The sequence below is a fragment of the Protomyctophum parallelum genome (genome assembly GCF_964188405.1).
Source record: "Protomyctophum parallelum genome assembly, chromosome: 21".
NCBI classification, from domain to species: Eukaryota; Metazoa; Chordata; class Actinopteri; order Myctophiformes; family Myctophidae; genus Protomyctophum; species Protomyctophum parallelum.
This window is the reverse complement of record NC_139713.1, coordinates 31,036,447-31,062,734: the sequence shown is the minus strand read 5'-3', so window position 1 is coordinate 31,062,734 and position 26,288 is coordinate 31,036,447. Positions and strand designations below refer to the sequence as shown.

Below are 26,288 nucleotides of genomic sequence, written 5' to 3'. Positions count from 1 at the left end.
GGTTTTGAGGTCCCTAGATAAGTAGATATGACTGTTTTGTGACAGTCAAACTTTAGTTTTTGTATTTTGCGGGTACAGAAAATCATAAAATGATCACTGAGTCCACATACGATGCCACAAGTGTGACATCTAAATAATGACTCACTGGCCAAAATCTCTACATTTGACCTCACAGTTCCATATATAGATATAGCCGAGTTGTCATGACATCACTTCCCGGCTGAGGATGTTCATGTGTAGGACGGTTGTCCAACCAACCAATTCAATTCAACCAATTCAACTATTAGACTCTAATAGTTGAATTATTCCTGTATAGAAAGTGACAATCTGTTTGAGAGCGATGAAATGTGATGCAATGTGATATGACCTTATTACTTTCGCAAGCAGAGCACGCAAGTACTAGTTTCGCCCAGGACGATATTCGATGCGTATGCACTGTCCCAGCATATTCGATGCGTATGCACCGTCCCAGCATATGACGTCAGGGTATAAGTGGTATAACTAGCTCTCAATGATGACGCAATAAAGATGTGGATTAAAGGACCCAATGCCAGAGTGTAATTGGTTTTCGATGGTGACGTAATGACGATATGTTTTAGGGTCGGGAGGATTAAAGGTAATGCTCCTATGTATACATGTATGTAATCTGGCACCACTGCCGTATCAGGCACAAGTAGTCATTACGTCATTTGCTGGGACGGTGCATACGCATCGAATATGCTGGCACGGTGCATACGCATCAAAAGTGGCGCAAAGTAACCACAGTATACCGCTAATCAACTTACAAATACACAGAGGCATTTAGTATTAATATCACTATAGTCCAAGAAAATTTGAAGCAATTGACAATTTAAAATAAATTAAATAAATATACGTGACAACATATTATATAGTTTATATAACTTTTTTTTCATCGGATATCGATGATTTATGTTTCTTTGAGAAACTAAAAAGGGAGCCAGAATAATTCTAAATCGATAAAACTGTATTTCTTTTATAGATAGAAACTTGTACCATACTTCATAATACTACTTTTTTACATGCATAAAGTAGGTAGGTAGCAAATGGCTAAACCTAATAATTCAACATTTAAAACGTTCCTTCACAGAGAAGCTGAGATTTGACAGTTTGTAGCGGTCGACAGTACTTGCACGCTCTGCTTGCACACTAGTAGGCCATAAAATGGCCTACTAGTGTGCAACAAGCAAGTAGGCACTCGACAGAGCGGCTGCAGTGCAGTTCTAGTTACCTTTATTTTACTTTATTGTGTGTCTGTTTTGGTCCTGCATTTCAGTCTTTTATTTATTTATTTTTCTCAAGGTTAATGTATTGTATGTTCATGTGTAGTCTAGTGGTGTATGTGCATGCATGCACGCCTTCTTGTGTCAAAAAAAAACAATAACAATTTAATAATAATGATAATAAAAAATGCAAGGTTTCATAGTTATCTGCGACCTCTGGTCGCAAAAAAAAGACCACCCCTGGCCCTGGGTCCCGGGACCCATTACATTGAAAATCTATTTACATAACATGTAGAAGGCCTACTGCCAGCAACAGTATATACTGTCTGTGTATATATAATTATATGACTCCATTTCCCATGTATTTGCCAATAAAGATGCCCACGGAAATGATTAGCACAAACATCTGCATTTTACGAGCCATTTTAACCACTTGATATGAGATTTCTGCATGGTACCCACTAGCTCATCCATTGTCAACACCTAAGAACAATCCCTGTAAATAAATGACTTTGTTGTAATGTAGCAGACACTGTTTCTCAGAGTGGATGATATATAGGAAATACCGGACCGGAACGCACTCTCCTATTAGTTTGCATTGCACAGTGCGCTTAGCGCCCAATATATCATGTGATATATAGTGACGTCATGGTGGGCGTGGTCATGTATTGACTTCAGGTCCATTTGTGTCCACAGAGTACAAATTGTAACCAAATGGACTCCTCGGACATTATAGTTAGATGACAATTGTATAAGTAACTCTGGATAAAGAATTTGATTTATCAATTATAAATGTTATCACAATACATAAATTGTTTTATCCTGCTGTTCTTATTTCAAAAGTATTAGCCAAGGCTACACTTTTATTGTGCCTTCTGTAATCATTGAAAAGGAAGGCTCTGCCCTCAATTTATTTCTAAGAAAATAAATAAAAGGTTGAATGAATAAAGTACTTTTCAGACTTTAAGGGAAATTCAAGCTTTAGTGCTTTTCATGGTTTAGTCCTCAAAGTAGCCGTTTTTTTGTCGACTTGTGCTTTTGTTTGAAATGTACCCATTCTACACATACTGTGAAGTAAAAATGTCAATCAAAACAATTCAGCATGCATGCATGGATAGCAGCCACAGGTTCATAGTCATAGCCTATCTATCGTGTGCGACCGTCATTCCCTAAACAGAAGCTTTTCACTTTTCAGCACTGAAAAAGCTATGTTTCTATGTCAGTCGTTTTCAAAAATAGCAGACCTACAAGCTCGTAGCGCGCCACTCGGTGGCGCACTATGAGCTTGTAGATGCATAGCATAATGCTAACACCAAAAGGGGTTCCCGCCCAAAATGGGTTAAGATCCAAATCAGTCAAGTCTGTCTGCAAGAAAATGGCATATTTTTCGGTCATCATTGAACAAAGGTAAGTTTTTAGGTGACGGACGAATTTATTTGTGTCAAGGATTAAAATTAATTATAGGATAAAAAGGTTACAATTTAATTTAAATGTTAGCAATAAAGTTTGTGTTCATAATAATAAAACAACTCAGCTGGACAAACTGCAAATCTTTTCAGATGTTATGGGGGCCAGTTTCAAATTGCAGCCGTCCGTAGGTACCCTTTGTCTTAACGACTGTTGATAGGGGGTTCCACATTTTGGTGACATAGGAGCTAAATTTAGTATTTATCGATTCTGACATTTTGCTCTTAACATGTACAAATGCAAAATCTAAGGTGCTTACCCGGCGCCCCACTTCTCCGGTTAACCTGCGATCTGCGTTTAAAACCCGTAGGTGCGTCGTTTGCAATAAAATAAAATAAAAGTGTTTTGATCCTCATCTACTGTCTCGGAAATTCGGAATCTGTCATCCATCTTGGATCTGTCCTCCATTGTAACTGCGCGACAGAGCCGCTGGCGATCAGGGTTGCGCATCCAGTCGCACTCATTGGGGGAGACGAGGAGAGATCCAGGATGGACGACAGATTCCAAAACAGTGGATCAAAACACTTTTTTTAATTGAAAACACACCTAAATGGCATATTTTCTCACTTCCTGGACTACATGTTGTCTCAGTAAGACAGCCCTCCGTCTATCCACAAGGAGGAGCAGTGCACCAAAGCATTATGGGAATTGTAGTCCAGGAAGGAAGTGAGCCCAGTGTCCATGACAGAGACACTGGGCTCACTGCTAAAATCTAAAACCACGTATTACACACAAAGACCCCCAAGAAAGTGTTCTAAATCTTCTAAACGTGAAAACGCGGAAAATCCATAGGTTTAATCATACTGCTCTTCCAAGATGGAATCTCAGCTTGGTCAGGTTAGATATTAATTGCTCTTCTGAGCTTCATGCAGGGCTGCCTTAGCCTGGTGAACCCCTCCCTGTTTACCAGGCTAGGGGTGCCTTTCAACCAGCCTAGATATTATTTCTCAATAGAAGAGAAGGGAGGCCACTTCCCACCTCTACAGATGTGCTCGTTATTAGCACACTCTTCCATGAAGACTTAAAAATCAGACCGGTCTGAATTGAGTGGTGCTGTACTGTACTCCTCCTTGGCCTGCGTGTGTGTGTGTGTGTGTGTGTGTGTGTGTGCGAGTGTGTGCGCGCAATCTACTGGCTACTGGGTGTTGCTACACGTACGTACACATACATGTACAAAAAACACCAGCAGTGTTAATTGAAATCAGAGTGTAAAATTGGATACAGTCCATTTTGGTGCTTCATTAAAACACTACACAAACTGTGCATGGCGCGTGTGTCCGGTGCCCTTGGGAGACCCACACCACACGCATGTCCATTTTACTGACCACAAATACCACAGCTCTTTGTGAGATAGTCAGAGTACACTAGCACATGTACTGAATAGGAGCACAATCACACATTTAAGACTAACTTAGGCTTAGGCAAAACACTGCACGACATGTCACTCAACAGGAAATTACACAGACTTGCCAGAAAAAAATGCAAACTTTTCAAGGTGGAAAATGGGTCATTTTGTTTTTGTCAGGGGCACTCAAAGTGATTAAATGGAATTAGTGGAATTCTTGAAGTACTCGCGGAACTATGACGGCATCGCTATGCGTAATAGGAGAGCACTTAAAACTCTCACCGCAACATACCGATATGTGATAAAGAATGTCATGTGTATAGTGTAACCGAGATATTTCAACGACCATCATAATCCAAGTCACACTACTCTACATCCTGGGGAGGGTGAAAGGTACCCTTCCTGGTTGGATACTTTTATTGCATCACCTGGGTGGGAGGGGGTGGAGAACAACACAGAGGACAACCAGGACTTAGATCTCAAGGCCCTAAAATGCAGATTGAAGACTGGGGAAGTGTTAATACCAGGGGTGACACGCTACTGAATCTGGGAGAAGTGTTAACAGCCTCTCTGATGGAAGAAGACCATGATGATTATAGTCGTTAGATTAGACTTGAGAGGAAAAAGTTCTTTGCTCTTTAATTTGTTCATATGGTGATTGAAGAGTTGGGAGAACCCCAGAAGTCTCTCTATTGAGGCTTACTACCTGCATTTTAGATTTCCGTCTCTCTATTGAGGCTTACTACCTGCATTTTAGATTTCCTTTTCTTTTTACGAGCCCCGAGGTTTAATCTACAGAAAGAAAAATAACCATGCCATATTTATGCGTGACATTTTGTATGGCATATCTATGCATGCATGTATGACAGACATTTGACCTCATTGTTTACTTTTGTCATATGATGCCGTTTCAAAAACAGCAGATCTACAAGCCATCTATCTACACATTTAGAGTTATAGATATGCTTTTAGGGAGGCCATGTTGAAAGTGGTTAATCAGTGTTATTCACTTTACTGGGGAGTGTTGCATGGCTTTTTGCTCCATTAAATCATTCGGTTGCACAATCTCTGGCACAGAATGGACTTCACTGACTATTCCATTACAAATCAACTATTCTCCTCGTGTGCCTTGCTTTTCGTTGATTTGCATTAATCTTTCATTCAGACAAGGCAAATTCAATTAGCCCATTTTGCTTCGAGTAAAAAAGTTCCTACGCCAACCTGAAGTAATGGAAAGTAAGTTAACTGTAGCCTGCACACCAACGACAATGAATTTAAAGCATATAGGGTTTACATTAATGTTTCCACTGCATTATGCATAGAACAAATGACCAGGACGGAAGGATCAAAAAAGCTACAGAAAAGGTTGCAGACTGAGATTAGAGGCCACTCTCCTCATAAACAAACGTTAAATGGGACATGGCTGGGAATCAGATTTCCTTGTATTCTCTTCTCGCTCTTTTTTCCACTTCTCTCTGCAGCTAGCCAGTGTGTCTGGCCTCCCTCACCCTCCCCTGCACTCTACAGCTTTCTAACCCCCTGCCCCTCCTCCACACACACACACACACACACGCACACACACACACACACACACACACAGTCACAGAGAGAGAGAGAGAGAGAGAGAGCTACGAACAGCCAGGGCTCCAGTAGAGAAAACTTGTCTAATATATCTTGTTCCCAACATTATTTTTCTTTACCATAGATAGACTTTAATGAACAACAAAAACACCCTATGAACGTACAGAAGAGCCTTCCCAAAACATTCTTACCTTCCAAGTAGCAGCTGGATGAGGATGAGAGGCCTTTTTTAGATTTACACCCCACCAATTTCAGGCAAATCTCCAACATTTTCATTTGTTGTTTTTCCACTTCCCGCTTAAAAATGTGCACCTTTTTCAAATCCAATGTCACTCCGATGTCCACCTTCTAGTAGTGGCAATAACAAAAAACCTTCTAAAGCGCAAAAGAACCGAAAACAGATGAAAAGGACATAATACAAAGACATCAAGGGTGCTTATATACTTTCTTCGCAGATTCTTCCAGCTGTTGCAACCCCCCCTATTTTCTCCAGTCTTCTTGACTTCCAAACAGAAAACTGGACTCCGCTCTAACCAACAAAGTCTACAAACTTTTTCCTCCCAGTGGCTCCATCTTGTTTTTCCCTTTAGTCCTTTGCGAGCCCCGCTTCAAAAAGATCAGAATCAACCAAATAGTGCATCCATTCAATCTAAAAAGTGTGCCGGACATGCAGATGTGTCAGTGGAGTGGGCAGCGTTGCCGTCCAAACACTGCCATTCCTCTCCCCTGTCCCCTGTGTGTGAGTGAGCGTGTGTCCAAAGCAAAGCAGAGGGACTTGCTTCATGCTACAAGCTGCCAACAAAGGCCCTCTTTCAGGCACAGCCTGCTGTGCTGAATGACATCAGCTGGCTAGGCCCCTCCTACCTTCCCTAGCAAACACACGCGAGAGAGAGAGAGCAGAGAACCACCACCACACACTTGATAATAAGAACACAAACAAAACCACACCAACATGCAGCACAACTCATGCCAACCAAAGTGATGAAAGCTCATGAGATCCAACTGTAAACAAAGTCAAACTTGGAAAAAAGAACTGGGGAGAAAAGAAATCCCTTGTTCTTCTTGTGTTTGCGAATCACAAGACGATTACAAGAAGCCCCTCCTCCCACATATACACCCACAACCCGCCTCCCCCCTTTCTCTGCCTTTCCTCTCCCTCTCTCTCTCCCCCCAAGCCATGCTCTTTCCCTTTCCTAAAATGTTTACAGGACAAAGAATGAGTTCTGGAAGCTGGACCGGCTTTTTAAAACACACAGTTGAAACTTGGGAGTACAGAGCTGATAACACGGAGGAAAGCATAGCCTTCACCGTTCTCCCATCTAAACTTAAAAGCACTGCTCAAACAACTGCCAGCCATGCGTTGTCTCAACTGGAGGTGAATTGTGAAATGTATGTTTGAAGTGATCATAATGAAGACATTTGTCTCAGGGAAACATGCATAGCCATGTGTTTTTGGAAAAGGAACAGTTGTTTGGCCATTTCTGGAGGGAACAAAGAATGCTTGGCAGAAGCCAGGGGCTCTTGCGACATGACTGCACTATCTTCTGCCTTTTCTCAGCTGTCGTCAAGCACGCCTCTACGCAACTCATGACAGGTTGAGTGGTTCGGCCATACTGCTGCAGGAAACGTGCCAAGCAAGAAGAAAAAAAGAAGAAGGTGCAAATGTGAATGTTAGATGGTCTCAGAGCAGTGGCAGCCAACACAGTGGCTAAAAGAACACCCCTTGAAGACTACCCTTCTCCGAACCCAATGGCATTTATGACCTTTTATGATTAATGTTGATGCAAAATGATTACAGTCATCAAAATCCACATTGAAACTCTTAAATGTTGAATACCTGCTTTAATTTTAGTGCCACTGGTTAATTAGATGTGTAAATTGAAGAATGGACGTGGGTTTGGTTTTGTCTTAAGGCCCCTCAACATCAGATTTACATTTGAGGTTGATCGGATGAGGCATTTATGATTTTATTTAGAAAAATAGGCCCTTCTTCTGCCCCTTTTTTAACCCATTCTGACCGGGCACCCATTTTGGTGTCAGCTAGCTATTTAAAAATAGCAGATCTACAAGCTCATATCGCGCCACCGAGTGGCGCGATACGAGCTTGTAGGTCTGCTATTTTTGAAAAATCGAAGAGCGACTGACATTTTTAGAATCTGATCTCAGGTCAGAATGGGTTCATCAGACCAGTGTGTGTCCGGCGGAAACCTCGTATGAATCTGATCTCAGGTCAGAATGGGTGCACCTGGTTGCTGCTCAAGTCTTCCACATTGGGCGCCAAAATGAGGTGTTCCAATGCGGAAGAGGGTACTTCCAGGTTCTTCATGCGCTGGGTGAGCAGCCTAATTGAAATGAATAGGTGGGGGCGGGGCCATTCGTTCTCTAATAATAACTATGGCACAGACACACACGTGGACAGGGGCGAAGCTAATAGAAAACCTAAACTAATAGAAAGGGCCCCAGCATGAAAACAAATAGGCCCCTCCCTTGAACAACATTATACTAGATATACTTTGCACCTTTTGTACAGTACCCATTTTGTATTTATGTTTTATGCTCCGTTTTGTAATGTAATGTAATGTACTGTACTTTATTTTTACTGCACTGTACATTTTCACGTCAAGGACCCCCAAATTGACACTAATTAGCCCGCAGACCCACATTAGAAAAGGTATGCCAGGGACACCCATAAGAGTGGATTTTTACAGCTCTAGCAGTGATTTGAGGCTACGGACTCACATTTAATGGCATTTCTATCTCTGAGAACCCAATTTATATTGTAAAATCAATGTTAATTTAACTCTGAGAGTGTACAAAATTTGTACACCGAGTTACAGACCCATAAGGGTCCATTTGATTCCAAACTATCATTTAGCTGGGAAGTCGGGACCCCCTGAAACTCCCTCAAGGACCCCGAGTGGTCCCCGGACCCCACTTTGGGAACCACTACTGTACGCAATTTACTGCTGGGTGTGGGGGCTGATTATGTCATTCTAGAGTACTTTTAGCATCATTATAAATGTCAATAACAATGGTGCGTTCACACGGGCAGATGTAAAATATGTAGTCTACCATTCATTGTCAATGGAAGCCAAAGAGCAAAGATGCATGTAGCTGCTCCAAATCAACTCACAACGTCTTTGCGCCGTTGTGTCTGCCCGTGTGAACGCAACATCAGTCTTACTAGCTTTAAAGGTATCTTCAGTGATTTCAGTTCCTCCCCAGGTCACCCCTGGGGTCAAAAGAAGCTTAGGTTTCATTTTTGGCTAGAGGGCTCATCCTTCATCCAATCAGGATAGAGAGGGGCCTTCCTCCAATCATGATCGGAGGTGGGCCTTGGTGCACGTGCTGTTGGCCTGTTACGTGTCCCCCCCACTGTAGAGCATGTGCACATCTTGTTACAGGGCGGACCAGGTTTTTTTCTAAATCACCCAAATCACTGAATGCTCCTTTAAGTATGATCATGACCTCAGAACCCATTGCAGCTCCAAGTCACATGACACCAGGGCCTACCGCATGACATCATAATGCAGTCACATGAAAATTGAAAAGCACTGATTGAGTTACCGACCATCGTATGTTATAACAGGAGGAGGCACAGACAATCTATGCCAAACCCACTTCAATGACAGATGCTACCCCAGTGCATACATATTCCACCGGAAATGGAGGTTTGGTCATCAACTTGATGACAATAAGAGCGCCGCAGTCCCCGCCCCCTACCAGGGCGCAGGAAATGATTCCACGTTCATTTCCTCATAGACATTTCAAAAAGTATTTATTTAAAGATATTTTAAGCCTCGTACAAAGCCAACTCGAGTTGTGAGAAATCATGACAAACACAATTTTTCGGGCCGAACAAATAATTAGAAAGAAGAAAAAAAAACGGCTTTGTTTATTGTCATGATTTGTCACATCTCGAGTTGGCTTTGTACGATGCATAAAATAAACCAGGACAATTTACACTTAGTCTCATATCACCATATTGATCTATTACTAATAGTTATATTCTGTATATAGTTTAAAAAGCAGATGGCTTGCGCACAACCAGATCTTTGCTGGTGCTGGACAAAAGGTAGATACATACAGAGGAGTAGTCCGCACAGTCTTTGCTCCAACAGTGTTTATTTTGTTAAAACACCATTAACTCAGGACACGACGTTTCGGCTGTGAACGGCCTTCATCAGGTGATAGTAATCAGTATATGATAACCTCCCTTACATAGTTGTCGTAACGTCATGAGACCGTCGTTAACAACAGGGCAGGTAACTTTCAAACCCACAGAGTGATATAAAATAAATTGAACAACTATTAACTACCACAAGAAGCAAGTTCACAACATAACAAAGTTTAAAACTTGCTGGTATTTAGCTTGTTAGACTGTTTAAATATGTTTAAATATTTTGAAATGTATTTAGCCAAAATATAAGAAGAAGATTCTGTATATAGCCCAGCCCTACAAACCCGGCCTACGTCATCACTGCTGTAATGGCATGACAAACATGATTATCAATCATCATGAGGATTCATGCCACAACCAATGCACATACTGTGCTGTAGCTACTAGCTACAATCAAGGCGAAATGCACTCGCTTCCTTGTGCTCCAAGAAAGCCCCATTAACAATACCACAGTCACACAGCTCTGGGGAAATGAGAAGATGAAGGGAAGACGGACTATAAAAACCAAGGAGGAGGAAGAGAAAAAAAGAAAAAAAAGGTTGCAGATGGAGAAACATGAAGCACATTGTTTGGCAGTGAGCTCATAGGAGAATCACTCGCTGGCGTTTTATAATCCGGTCTCTCTCGGTATGTTAACAGTTAGCTGACGTACACACACCCACGGGATGGTTTCTGGGCCTTTTCCACTTTTGTGCCCCCTCTCGCTTAGAACCAGACCGATGCCAGATCCCCTCTCGCTTAGAACCAGACCGTTGCCAGATCCCCTCTCGCTTAGAACCAGACCGTTGCCAGATCCCCTCTCGTTTAGAACCAGACCGTTGCCAGATCCCCTCTCGTTTAGAACCAGACCGTTGCCAGATCCCCTCTCGCTTAGAACCAGACCGATGCCAGATCCCCTCTCGCTTAGAACCAGACCGTTGCCAGATCCCCTCTCGCTTAGAACCAGACCGTTGCCAGATCCCCTCTCGCTTAGAACCAGACTGATGCCAGATCCCCTCTCGCTTAGAACCAGACCGATGCCAGATCCCCTCTCGCTTAGAACCAGACCGTTGCCAGATCCCCTCTCGCTTAGAACCAGACCGTTGCCAGATCCCCTCTCGCTTAGAACCAGACCGATGCCAGATCCCCTCTCGCTTAGAACCAGACCGATGCCAGATCCCCTCTCGCTTAGAACCAGACAGATGCCAGATTTTTGCCGATCCCGACTTTGGAGAGTCCCATCCTAGAACACGGTCATCAACGTTTTGATCGACATTTTGCCAAAGTCTGAAATATCTTCAAAATCTTACATTTGATTTAAGTAGCCATCTCTAAGAATATTGAAATTATAAGCAAGCAAAAATAATCACACCCGTGTGAAGTGAGGGGCGCTCTTATCATACTGTTCATCTCATTCTGGCCAATCACAATTTGCGTCCGCACTTTTGTCTTCAATGTTTGTGTTTACACAAACACTCAAAGCTAGCACCCCTCAAAAATAAACACAAATAACATTTTGATTTAAAAAGAAATTGGGCAAGATTGATGTCATCACACATTACGTCAGAGATCCACAGGGAAGCCACACCGTTATTATTAGAACCGGTCTTGTTGCAATTAACACGAAGACTTGTACTGTTCCTGATTCAGAATTCTTTAGCAATTGCAGACACCAGTAATGAACCTTCTGGGGGATCCTACAAAATCCAATACTTTGCTATACGCTATATATTTGTTGCCCAGTATCCCCCAAGGAGATACTAGGGTTCATGTGGTTATGACACTATGGCCCATATCAAAACAACTGGTGACTGCTCAGTTAGTTTTACAGCCCATTACAATATTATATACATGCACACACATTCCTCCTCGGTTTATGCATTAACACACACACACACGAAATCAGACTCTTGTCTAACAATGTCAGAAATGTCAGACGACTTATACTTGGCATCCGTCCTGTCCCACTATGTCGGAACGCCAGTTATTGTACTTAAAACCAGGCAGCCTTCTAATTACAGGGGGCATGGGAGAGGAGAGGAGAGGACTGGGCACCGTGCATGCGTTCGCATTGTGTGTGTGTGTGTGTGTGTGTGTGTGTGTGTGTGTGTGTGTGTGTGTGTGTGTTTACTCGGAAGCCCGCTGGAGAATGTAGCCAGAGTGTCTGAGTCGTGCAGGCATATACTGTAGTAGAGATGAGTAGAAGGGGTTTTGGATTCCACCTAATTCCATTGCTAGCATGACCCACAGTAGGGCTGGGAGATGTTACCCTCTGGTTGGGGACCCGTGGCAGTTGGAAGGTTAAGGGCTTAGGCTTGGAGCCTAATGGGAACATGGTCTGAAAGAATTATTCATCATGCGCCAGAACCTGAGACTAGCCCAGTTGTCATTCATCACACTGCATTATGATCCACCAAGTCAACCTAGATGATTCAGACAAAATCATTATACACTCAGGCACACACACACACACACACACACACACAAGATCAACAATAAAGTTTGAGTGCATGCCTGCATGCATGCACGATTGCACAACACTGCAAGCAATGCATACGTTTTTTGCGTGCTCGGCCGCGCGCCTGTGTGTCTGGTCACGCTAAGACTGAGACGGACCACGTTGGTTCAGCGCAGCAGGCAAGTCTCCTCCCTTTCCGCCCATAAACATCACTTGAAAGTTACGTTTAAGAAAACTTTCATAATTGTGACAACAGCTAAATGTATGCAACATTGTTTACACTGTCGCTACAACATGGACCTGTGGCTATCAACAGCCGTGGGGACGGTGGATGGAGAGCCCGCTCTCGCTAGTAAACGTACAATGGACAGGGCTGCAGAACAGTATGGATCTCCCTATAATATTACAGTAACATTCATCTAAACGTAGAAATTTAAAGTGGGTAAAGCACAGCCACAGCGCTTGCAAAGAGTCACAAAACCAGCAGGAGTTTTGCCAATATTATGAAAATAATCAGCACCCAACGTGGACTGTGCTCAGAGGTTCTGAGGCACAAAAGCTTAAAACCAGTGAAAATGAAGAGGTATTTCCACTCACCAAACTTCCAAATCACACTGATAAACCAATGGAGTTTGTTCAACATAAGAGGAAGAACTACATGGCCAACAACTAAAAAGGTGTCCTTTCCTCTCATACGCGTGGTAAGAAGTGGTAGCCTAATATTATTAGTCTACTACGCTCATCAAAAACACAGAAAATGAACTTATACTAAAGCCATAACGTTAACTAATAAGAGTTCACTATTTAGTTTAGCCTGTTATTTAATCTGTTGCCAAAACATCACAGCCCATTAGGCTGTGCTTGCTACAGACAGGCCAGACTGACATACATACTATAGAGCCTGCCCTGCTCAGATTGGTGCAATCAGGCCAAAGCAGTGTTTTTATAATAGCATGGATTGATAGCAGGTGCCGTAGGACAACACAAGCAGGGTATGCCAGGTGAGGAAGCAGCAGCGGTGCTAATCTCTTCATCGCACACTGGAATGCTGGAAACCAAGACGGGAGGAATGTAGGGACAGCAGAAATATGCATATACTGCATGTGCGTGTTATATTATAGTGTGTGTGTATAAAAATACAGAAATCACACTGTGCTCATCATACAGCCACCATTAAAGTATTTTGTTCAACATCAAGTCCACTTAACATCTTCTGCAGAAATTATCTAGCCGATTAGTGTTGTGCAGTCATCTATAAGAGCAAACACTCGCTGTTTTTACAGCAATTTGTTTTGGAAAGCTGACTTGATGACATGTGTGTGTGAACAATACGAGTGGATTGATGCTCGGGTTGATAACTGAACAGAAAACGCATGTATCCTGATGTAAATCTACTTGGTATACTTAACCCATTCTGACCGGGCACCCATTTTGTGTTGGCATCATGTTATGCTTTAGCTATTGAAAAATAGCAGATCTACAAGCTCATATCGCGCCACCGAGTGGCGCGATACGAGCTTGTAGGTCTGCTATTTTTTGAAAAATCGAAGAACGACTGACATTTCTAGAATCTGATCTCAGGTCAGAATGGGTTCATCAGACCAGTGTGTGTCCAGTGGAAACCTCGTGTGAATCTGATCTCATGTCAGAATGGGTTAAAATCTATATATCTTATAGATCTTCGATATATCTTCCAGACCTTGTTTTCTTTATAAATGTTGTCGGCTAGAAGGATGCATGCCATTGACGCATCGATGCGAGTTACAGTAGCTGAAGCTTCTCTCAATAGTTCCGGCTTCGTCTATTTTTACTATTTGCAAAACAGTGAATCGCTTCATATTCAGGTCAATAACTTTTCGCTTACCTGATCATCTCAGCATATTAAATTTTAAATGTTAAGTTTCAGAATCAGAATTCTTACGGCCACCGCAACTGAAAATGAAAAAAGTCCTAATGAAAAAATTCAAATGCTCCAATCTTAAAAATAACTGAAAATAGCTGCTCTACAAGATGTCAATGAGTCGCAGACACTCGCTTGTAGATCGGCTATTTTTGCTGTGTAACATGCTTCCATAGAAGATATGCATGGCCTGACTTCTACAGTATATGGAATCCAAATGACTGAAATCAGTCGTGGTGACTGAGAAGTTAATCCATGAACACCTGTGACCTGACACTCTCAAACACACCTGAACATTTTTAAATAACACATTTGTAGGTTCAGCTAAAGAGATACTGGAATCTGTTACTATCTCTACCATTAGCTTGACTCTAGTTTATTCATTTGGCACACATAACAAACATGCGGTGATGATTTAGGATTGGAATGCTATCCAAATAAGCAAAAGTATCTCCATCACTGGGTGATTGCTCCTTAGACCTAAACGAGTACAGTTTATATCCACTTTGGATGGGCACGCATAGTAAACAGGGCTGAGAAGCCCAGTAAATTCCCTGTCTCTTTTTACAGACTTATCAACCTTGACATAATGCCTTGCAGACGTTGTCTACATGTCTGGGTGAGGTCTATACTTGTATGTCCGTCTGTCCAGGAGGTAAAGAGACGAGACAGAGCCACAGTAACAGCAGCTATGACTATGGAGCTTTCAAGACTGCAGCGAGCATTATGGCTGGAGCAGCTTGGGCTCTTCTTTGTGTTTAAGTGGATCCAGATGCAGTGTGCGTAGCAGGCCCCCCTCTTATAGCGCTATGGAGAGGAGCTTAGCAAAACACAAAGAGACAGGACAGAATATCTGCACTGGGTGGACTGGACTGATGAAAAGACATTAAGCGAGACACTAATTTGAGTCAGCCACCAGATCCTCCATGATGGCTGAAGGAAGGGGAACGTAGGTGTACAGATTGTATATACACACTGTAGTTTGTCTTCAATGCATTAATTTAACGTTATCAAACATCCCATGAGGTTACCAATATATCCTGTATACATTTTCCTGAGATTGATGCTGGTCGATTCTTTATCCCTCATAGCCTTATTTATTCACAATGAAAACAAATAAATAGCATTTGATCAACACTTAAATAAGGATAAATAGATTGACATCACTGTCAAAAAGGAACTGCCCCGGTGAATGGAAGCCATTTCCCAACAATGTGAGCTGGGACATGGCTGAAAACACAGCCGGAGTCGCCATTCTGTGAACCTTTGCAGGTCACTGATTTCCACTCTGTGTTTTGGTTCCTTTGCGTCCAGATAAACTCATGAATTTTCCTTCCCGAGTTCCCTCAGCAGTGACAGTTCAGCACGTGGTGGCACTACAGCTCACACTGATTGGTCAGCTGCTGTATCAGCCATAGGAAAGTAGTACAGGTTTAGCTTATGTTGAATGCTCAGGTGCCATATAAGGCAGGGATTGATGGTCATTATAAATTCATAGGTAAAATATGAATTACGGTTCAACACTTATAAGAAATGTCATACCTCCATGTTTATGCCAAATACCTACATAGCTATGAATATGACTATGGGTTCGCACTTATCTTATATTTATAAGTGTACTGTGTAGCAACAGTGAAAAAAGCACATTATGGGTAAGCAGTGCTCTTATTTTACTTGCCCGGTCGGGCAACCTGAAAGCAAACTCCACCTGCCCGAAAGTTTTATTTACCTGCCGCCAGGTAGGTGGGCAAGCCTTAGTGTCAACGCCTGTTAGGATAAATTAAATATAGAGAATACTTTATATATAAATGGTCAAGAGGTTGATTGCTTGTGCTAACTGGTCCACTAGTCAGCCATATGATATCAGTTGAGGGCAGTTGACATCTCAGTGCAAACTAAAGTGCCAACGTGTGCTGAAAAATCACCATGAGTGAGCTTAATGCAGAAGGAACTCAACTCAGTCACCATTTTATGAAACTCAGCCTCCAAGCAGGATTGCTTTAGAGTTTATCTGGGTGCAAGGGCAGTTCCTCGTTGACAGTAACTAATTATCAACATAAAAGTGCAAATCAAAATAATTTTCTGGTTGTCTTTGGGAATAAATAAGTGAGTGAATGTGTGCGATACATAATCACCAAGTAGGGGTGGGGGATATCATGATAAATATGGTTGAGAGTGAGACAATACAATGTCTCCACGATATTCCTTTTCAGAGATCATGTGATACAGTCTATGATTTGCAATTCTATACCTTAATTTATACTTCTGTAGAACGACGGTTTCGTATTTTTGTTACATTGTAGGTGGTTACCGTGGTTTTACTGTTAAGTAACTTGAAAAATAACCATTAAAAAAAAATATCGTGCCCAGGCGGTGGCGTAACCGTCTGGGCACCCGACTGGTAATCCAGTCGCAGTGTGCCGCGGGTTCGACTCCCGAGCCCGACACGGCCTTTACTGCATGTCATCCCCCCATCTCTCTCCCGTTTCCTGTCAGCCTACTGTCTGTCCCTTCAAAAAACAAATAAAAGGCGTAAGCCGCAAAAAAATATTAAAATATATATATATATATAATATATATCGTGATAATATTGTGTATCGTGATACTGCTTGAAAACATAGTGATATTATATTTTTCCATATTGCCCACCCCTATCACCAAGTATTTGTTGTTGCTATCCTCCAACAAGGACTGGAATATCAGTCCGATCCATTAGCAATGGCCGATACAGCTGTGCCCAAGCTTGCAAAGTTATCACAAAATCCCTTCCTAACAGTAACTCGGATACTTGGGTAATATGTAAAGTGAATACAGAAAATATATAATGTACACAATTGCTGTCGGGCAAAAGCCTTGTATGACATACTTCATTGTACAACAGTGTCACACAGAAGTAGCTCATAACGCATCGCGATGCTTTGTGAGCTTGTAATGTGTCTATTTTCACCCAAAAGCAACAAAATCCTGAGATAAGATGTAGAATGATGATAAGGTTAATATTCTGCTAATAGACAAATACATGTTGACTACCAAGTAAGCATGACAGACAGACCAAGGACGTCATTCTCAAGAAGACAGAAATTGGCATGACAAGAATTATCCCGATCTTAATTTGTTTCCCCCTGGGGCAGTTGTGCTCCGTTAACACAGAAGGTTTCAGAATGAGAAGGTCGTGACTGGATGGAATTTTTACCACGGGATGGAGTTGGCATCCTAGGTAGCAGGTTGTCCGCAGAGAAAACAACAGCTGTGTCTGGGACTCTGCCTGCTAGGGCCTGGAAAGAGAAATAGCGGGGTGGGGGTTCTCTCATTTTAGGAGTGGCAGAAAGCTCACACACATAATTCCCATCTAGACGTGGTTTTGTGTGTGCAAACAAACATGGCGATTCAACTGAGTTACATTTTCAAAATAACAAATTAAGCCTTTTCATCTTTGCCATCAGGGATTACTGATGTGTAAGGATTATTTCTAAACGAGTTTAATTTTATATTGGCACACCATCTTCAAATCTACTACATGGTACATGATGGAAACGGTAGAGCATGGAAAACTAGAAAATCAGTTCAAAAATATTAGTTAGTTCTCTCTTCTCTGCCTTGTGCCTTCAAGTCCAAGTTTGAGCAGTTTATAAGGGATATTTCACTTTAAAAACAAACTGTCATTTTATCTTCTACAACAGAAGGTTTTTAAGTTGCTTGATTCACATGTTTATTTGGACAGCTGACAGTAGGCTCTCTTTACTCTTAAAAAAAAATATATATATATATTATTTTAGTAAAGAGAGTAAAGAGAGCCTACTGTCAGCTGTCCAGCAGTCCAAATAGTATTAAATTAAATTTCAGAATGGTAGACCTGAGGCCTACCATACCAGGCCTCAGGCCTACCATTGTGTGGCACATCTATGCGCGAAATGTCTATGTTCACAGGCTTCTGTGTGCGGCCTATGAGGGCATCTGAGCATTTGCGGCACTACAAGTCTTACACCATATGCGTTTGGGAAACCCAGCCATTGTCCTTCTAATACGTGAGGGGCCGTGTTTTTTCAATTACCATTTCATTTATTTTTAATTTATTACTATCAGTCACCAGAAAAAAAGGACGTAAATGAAAAAACCTCACATATTAGAAAGACAATATCGGTCACCAGAAAAAAGGACGTGTTTTCGTTCTATCATGGTTATCTATCATGGTTAAAATGGAGTTTGAAGTTACAATGGGTTTGTATAGGAAGGGGGCGGGGCAGCTAAAATGAATATCAAATATCTAAATACTGAATCGAGCAACTTAAAAACTGTCTGTGGTGTTCACATAAGCCTGAGTAGACGATAAAATGACCAAAAGGTTTTTTGAAAGTGAAATATCCCTTTTATCCCAGACAGTACAGGCCATAGCTGAATGGGTAGATAGAAGCCGCCTGGGAAACAGGTCCCCAGTTCTCGCCCCGGTTTATGTGTCTATATGTCCCTGAGCAAAACAGTGATACTTAGGACGGCTTAAATGCAGAAGACACATTTCATGCCGGTCACGTGAATTCACATTATCATGTGTCTGCGCTCAGGGCCCTGTGATTGACGGATGCTGGTTTCACTGGGCCAAGACCTGTCTGCAAAAGATGCATGATATGTGAATTCACATGAGCGGGCAGGATAGTTTACCAGGCCAACATTTCATATGAGCAAATATACAGTGATTAGTATCCGTTAAATAAAAGCATGCCAAGCACTACTTCCAGGGACATGGAGGCTAAAAACAAATATATGATTTGGCCAGTTGGGTGTACGTCCCTCCAGTGAATAAGGGACCTGATGAGATTGATCCTATTGTAAAACATATCGCAAATGAGAAGCTAATGACATGTGTTGGTAATAAGAAGGGGTGGTAAAATGTGAAAGATCCGTTTAAATCTGGTTGATTATTGTCTCCACCAGGCCGAAGGCATGGGGAGAGAGTATGTTTTGGATGTCCGTGTGCTGTGTCCGTCCGTGTTTGTGTGTCCGTCCGTGTACAGCTAATCTCCAGCACCGTTAACCCGGTCGTTGCCAAATTTTGCACACACTCCCTGGATGCCAACGATGAACCGCTGCCCCAAACTTTCCAGAACGGCCTGTTATACCAGGATGCAGACTTTTGAAAAACATTATTTTTTTATATTACTACAGATTCTGTCCAAAAATCCCGCAAATCGTTACACACTATCTCTATAGACATGTGTTCAAGCCGGATCTGTCCGACATTTCATATTCCATTCTAATTGGCCAACATTGGCTTTCAAAGTTTTCAGGATTGGCCAGTTTTGAACCTACGGTACATCTCCAAAGATGTATCATCAACATATTGCACAAACTTGGGGTTGTCACTGATAAACAAGCACAAATTGATTAAATCAATTAATTACCAGCTACATTATTATTATCTGCTATAACTGTCAATTTCAGCACACACACACACACACACACACACACACACACACAAGTCTGCTGCTTCGCATTACTTTACCTGAAAGTTGACAGTAGAATCCAGACACACAGACGTGACTGCTGCTGCACACAAACAGCACAATCCCGTGGTGAAATTGACAGTATAAATAAAATAATAGTTGAAAGTGGGCGTGCAACGTTGACAGTATAGTTGGCGTGCACAGCAGCGTCCCATTGGCAGAGAGCAAAAATGCTCTCCCATTGGCTGCAAAATGTGTGTGGTTGCCTAGAGACGAGGCTGCCAATGAGAAAACCAGCTGCCTAGAGCAGGGGTTCTCAACGTTTTTGGCCGGGGACCCCCGTAAATGCTTTGGCAATGTCTCGGGACTCCCGCCCAGCCCCCTCCCTCCCGACCCAATATAAATTGACTGCTACAATAACCTTAATAATAGACAATACACCATAAATAAATACTGAAACCACATTATGAAAATGTGTATGCATGTACTAATACTATGTGTAGGCCTACTATGTAAACTCTTCATTTCCATTTTCCAGCCATTCAGCAAAAAAAATTAAAAAAGGGTTTTATTTTTTGTCTATAATTTGGGGACCCCCCAAAATAATTTGGCGACCCCCCGAGGGGTCGCGACCCACAGGTTGAGAACCGCTGGCCTAGAGGACTAGCTTGCACATTGATGATAGACTCAGCTTGCTATTGCATAGCAGCTGGTAAAAAGAAATAACAGAAAATGTAGCTGCCAATTAGTCTAAATCAGCAGACACGTTTAACTCCATTATTGCTTGCTAGGTGGTAGCATAAGCACACCTAACCTGTGCCACCCATCCGCTCTCACTCTACGATCCTTGTTTCATTTCCTAATGTGCCATTGGTCTTGTTTTGGAAACTAAGTATTTAATAACTTTGTTTTTCTTGCCTTGATCTCCTACCCCCCCCTTCTTCCCTTTCTTTGGGTCTTGGAAGAAATAACACAATGGGAACTATGGACAAAAACAAATTTCATCCAACTTTTTACTTGTAAAACCGTGATGTGACAAAAAAGATGATTCTATGACCAAATCGTTTTAATATCAATTAATTGTTGTTGGTTTACACTAAAGCCAAAGAACCAGGGTGCAGGGCAACAGATTAAATGTCGGAATGTGTGTGTTTTCATTCCTTGGAGCCACATGGCTGCGACGTGGCTAGCCAGGGGTAGGGACAAGCCACCAGGGGCCCAACAGCTGGCCTTGAATGAGCCTTACCAGGAGGCGCCTACTGTGCTTGTGTTTGTGAAGTGCATACACACCTAACACACCCCCCCCCCCCATCTTCAGGACCCATGGGGATCATAGGGGGAGATTTGGTGTCTAGACTGTACAGATTCCACGGGTTCCAGCCAAGAGAGAGAGAGAGAAGTGGGCTGACTGACTCCATACATGCTGAATGCAGCTGCTGCAAGAGGAGCTCACACAGAATGCTGAATATACCAGGAAGTGGGGATGATGTCATACAAGACTAAAATAGAGGAGGGGTCAGGCAATCTGGCCACACCCCAAAATCTCCCCTTTTCTAACCTACATGAATTTAAAATAAATATAAATAAGGGTAAAGTCAATGTCATATACCGTACTATAACCATGACAATTTACAGTTATTGTAGTTGTATATAAGATAAATATGAATGAATGAATAAGATAAATATGACTTATGACTTAGTTGTGTGACTAATTCTCAGTCTGACCCCCACTCTAGATATACAACCCCCCACCCCAACACATTTTTTACTGGAAACCACAGGGGCTGGCCTACAATACATAAGTAAGGCGGTGTAACTGCAAGGAGAGGGGTCCACTGATAACACTTTAATGTCAATTACAGTGGAGATTATTAAGCATACTCACGCTTTAAGTTTTTTTTTTGGGGGGGTGGGGGGGGGGGGGGACAGCAGTATGTGTTTGTGCCATGTTTTACTCTAGAATCAAACATGACATTTTCCCTTAAGGCTAGTTGTTACTGACCACCCCAAAATCTCACTTTTCCAGCTGGAAACATGTGTTGCAAAGTCATACCTCATCTCTGCCTTTCATTTTCTTGTCTCTCTACTACACTCTCCTGTGCAAATAAAGAAAACAAAACAATAAAGCCAAAGACACAAGAAAAACGTTTCACTATTCACTATTGCTTTTAAAAGAAAATTAATTTGAAATGGTATACCCTTGAGGCTGTCGGGGCAATTGTTATCAGCAGTTGATTTGACATGTCACAATCTACGGTATTTGGGGCCTTGCAAATCGGGATTCGGGGCCATACAAGCCAGGAACAATGCATGTCGGAATACATGCCATTGGCAACCTGTGCAATACTCCTTTACCTAATGTAGTTGTTTGATCATTTTGTTTGGTTCTCTGAAACCTTTGGTCCTCTCACCACTGCACACTTCTGGGTCATTTCAATCCGGCCCCTGGAAACAGTATAGCAGGTTTAAGTGCCTCCATCCTCCACCCCTGAGATTGTGGGTTTTCGTCCCATTTACCCTGGCAGTGTTTTTTCAACAAGGGCATGAAAACAAATGAGCATCACTGATTCATTAGATACATTTACACAGCACTTCCATATCCTGGACGCAGCAACAACAAAAAAAAGGCACACAGAATACAGCACCATCCTAGTTCCCAGTCAGAAAACGAAACCTACAGCAGATACAGAACACAGGAATCAACAGGGGATGTTGCAGCAGTGGTGACTAGACTTGACAGTGGATTGTGAACACACTCTCAAGTGTTTCCCCATAGACTTTAGTGGCCAATGGCCACCCACTAATTGAGAAGAGCTGCCCACTAACGTTTCCCTCATTCCCTTCAACGATGTCAACTTTTAGCAAAGCAAACAGCTAATACCATGTGTGTTGTTCTGAACTCCAATTAACAAAAAAAATACTTTTAGGCAAGTAATACGCCATGCCATGTAGTTGCTCAATATTATCGATTCATTTCACATTTATAACAGCTGGTGTAAAGATTGAACCAAATTCAGAAAAGTGTCACAGCAAACTAAGAGGAAACATCTGCCCTGATTGGCCATCACTCCAAATTGAACTTTTTTTGCCACTGCTCATTTGTTGGATGCAACTGTGTAGATCAGCTATTTTGGGCATTTTTGTATGACACTGTTGTACAGCAAAATATTAAATAGGGCATAAGTGATCAGACTGATTGGTTATTTCAATTTGGTCAAATATAACTTTTTCACGTCAATTCATTGATACATTTTTAAACAAGATAAGATTTTTCAAGGTAATAATTGCCAAAAGTTATAATCGATGGATGAAGTTGAACTCTTTTCCACATTGTCAGCAAGTCGTGGCAATGTCACCATGTTGCTGACTGAGTCAGTATAGCTCATCTACTGTACCATCGGAAATGAATGACTGCACTGCAGGCCACTTTATCACTTGACTGCCAGTGTGAGTGCAACATTTAGAAGAACCTTGAGGAGTAAGTGATATTTTTTGTATTTTGTTAAAAAGGTTAAAGAAGCACTATATTCTGATAGTAATGATTGCTATATAATCTTGTATAACATAACTAGTATAACACTGCAATCAGTGATGCAAATAGCCTGCATCCTTGGACACTTGGACACACATAGGTTTTCAATGTAATGGGTCCCGGGACCCAGGGGTGGTCTTTAGATGGGTCCCAGGGACATATGAGTCCTACTACAACAACGTTAGAGTACAGTATTGCATCCCAGGACTCCTGGAGGGAGACATAATTGTGTCCTCTCTCAATTTTTGTGAGTCTAAGGATGCAGGATGCAGGCTATTTGCAATGCATCACTGCTTAGACTCACTAAATTGAGAAAGAACGCAATCATGTCACCCTCAGGGTCCTGGGATGTAGTACTGTACTCTTACGTCGTTGAAGTAGAACTCAGAAAATGTCCCTATGACCCATCTAAAAGACCACCCCTGGGTCCCGAGTCCCATTACATTGAAAACCTATTTACATCACTGCTGCAGTGCAGACTCCTGTTACTAAACAATGTGAAAATACACTAGAGCAGTGGTTCTCAACCTTTTTATACCAAGTACCACCTCAGAAAATATCTGGCCCTCCAAGTACCACCATAATAACTGTTAAAAATACACTGGAGCGTAGATGTATGCATGCGCATGCATGCAGTGGTAACAACGATGAGCCCTGACAACACAGACATATGTGGTGACGTAACCAATCCATCTTTCATAGTTAGTAAGCTGACGAGTCAGCAGTAGGTTGCGCGCTCTGCTCGCGCACAAGTAGGCCATTCATGGCCAACTTGTGTGCAATGTTCAAGTTGGCAGCTCGACAGAGTGCATTTCTATTTTTTGTTCCATTCCTAAACCAATAATGCTGCTTTAACGAAAGTCTGTCTAAGCAGCACAACTGATGATATTTTTAATGTTATTAATCCGTCCTCAGATCTTCTATTAACGGCGTGTGCTGTCACACTCATTTCAACACAGCTGGAGAGCATATTTCAACCAATTGCTTGGTCAGAAGAACTACTTGTAGTAATATAAATATTTCATTCCACTCTTCCATTCTATTCTTTTTTCGCGACTCCTCTGTGTACCACCAGAGGGGGGCTCAAGGATGTACCACAAGTTGAGAATCACTGGACTAGTAGTATATTCTCCACATCTCTCCAGATCTTTAATAAAACAGAACAACATTTCAGGTAGGTGACAAAAAGCCAGTCAGGAGAGAGTACCAATTTATCAACATCATTTGTATAGTGTTCCAGTTCCAAATGTTCTCCTCGTTTCTGTTTAATAAAGAGTTAGATTGAGACTGAACAAACACACAATATTGAGCTATTCAACACTCATTTTATTTTTAACCAAAGAACCGTACCAAGAGATTTTTTAGACATTCTTAGCATGAAGGAGAAAACCAATGTGCATCCACGTTATGTCTTATAATGAAACCTTCAACAGTGGTAATTTTGCAGGCCTTGTGGCTATCAAAAATATTGCACAATGCAGTTGTAATCAAATAATGCCATGCTGGTTCAAGACAGCTGAACATTAATATAATTATATTAATTCGCTGCTTTGTTTTGCAAGGATAACATCAGACAGACACTGGCCATTTTAAGCATGTTCGGAGTTAAATAGTAAATACCCAATGAGAAATGAACAAGCTACATCACAGTGAGTAGTAAATGAGAATTGGCCTCGGGTGTGATTTGTAATGAACAAAAGGGACATTATAAACAACCAAATGGGCAAAAAACAGGCTCCCCTGTACTAAATATGCATGAATATTATTGAATATAAATTACCCCCCCCCCCCCACCCCTTGCAAATAACTCTGCTTCCAATGTGCTCAGACAGATCTCTCCAAAACGCTGTGCAAGATAGCCAATGACAGCATACCTCCACACTGTACTGTACTCGACAGTGCCGAGAATGGAGACAGGTCTTTGCTTGCCCTACACCGTCTCACTCTCTCTCCCAGGTGGCTGCACGCAGAGACCTGAACATGGCTGGTGAGAGGTAGCGTGGTGCTGGCTAACCTTGTACAATTGGTACAAATGTTCAACTAGGCTCACCAGGAAGAACAACAATACTGCAATGTAAAAGTATGTGCTGACATTACCCTCCACATGCACTGAGTCACATCCCTCTCATAACCTATTCCTCTCCTCACCAAATGCAGAGGAGCAGATGGTGGCGATGAAGGGGCCACAACCTTTAATTCTGTTTTTCTGACCTGGGAAGGTCTTTTTCCCCCCGGTATATTGTGCAAGAAGATCCATGAGTGGAATGTATCCCTGGCTGCCACGGCATTCAGGACTCATTTGGTAATGTCATCAGCTTTTAACTCAATGGCGTGCATCCGATTCATGAATGGCAATCACCTTAAAAAAATCAAACTATTAAAATCAGTCTCAATTAACAGATTTCCCTACATTTAGTTTTTGATGAATAGTACTATACATGAAATCATGACCAGTCTAGATTAGCTTGGACAAATACCTTCCATTGACATTGTACTATGCCTCACTAATGCTTTATTTTATACCCTACCTTTCCTCATTCCGGCTGGCAGATTATGATTATCTGGCCATAATCAGTCTGGGGTTAGAAAGAAACTCTCCATGGGCCTATATACTTGGCACTGGCAGAACCACAGAGCATTCCAGATAGGATGTAGGAGATCCCAAAGACCCTGGTTAATGCCTTAATTCTGACACAAAAGGAGGCATTTATTGACAAACTATGATGTCTTGTGTGTTGGCTTAATGTCATCTGCCTTTAACATACAGGTGTGTTTTGTAACTTTTATTGTAATATGAAAATAAACAGACAAGATTTGTAAGAATGTCTTCTGGTATGTGAAAACAACTGCATGGACGTAACAAAAAGAAAAAGGTGATCAAGCAAATGATCACACCCCTCTTGAAGCAACTGAAGTATGACTTTCTGTGATATCGGAGACACTGCTCCTGCTTCGACGTATAGGAAAGGTTTGCTCTATATTAGTTTAGTAGCGAACATTGTCAATTTGTCATTTCGTCTTTATATCAGTTTTATTGGTCCATTAGATATTCCTGTTCTTTCCTTGAGCTTCCTAGGTAGTGGGTACTGTGCTTAAACATGTAATTTGTCTGTCCTAAATGTGTTGGCACTGGCAGAGCTGTTTAACACTATTTGCCTCTTCTCTTG

At 41.9% G+C, this 26,288-nt stretch overlaps 1 protein-coding gene across 2 annotated transcripts in view; it reads right to left on the bottom strand.

Moving 5' to 3' along the window:
* Positions 1 to 26,288, bottom strand: part of abl1 (c-abl oncogene 1, non-receptor tyrosine kinase) — a 48,823-nt gene that overhangs the window by 20,555 nt on the left and 1,980 nt on the right. Inside the window, exon 1 of one of the 2 annotated variants that reach the window (XM_083794130.1) lies at positions 5,826 to 6,482. The exons of the other annotated variant lie outside the window; for it this stretch is intronic. Within the exon in view, the coding sequence (XP_083650256.1) occupies positions 5,826 to 5,910 (85 nt within the window). The 5' untranslated portion in view covers positions 5,911 to 6,482. Of the gene's footprint in view, positions 1 to 5,825; positions 6,483 to 26,288 lie in introns of those variants that run through there. 2 annotated transcript variants of the gene reach the window in all.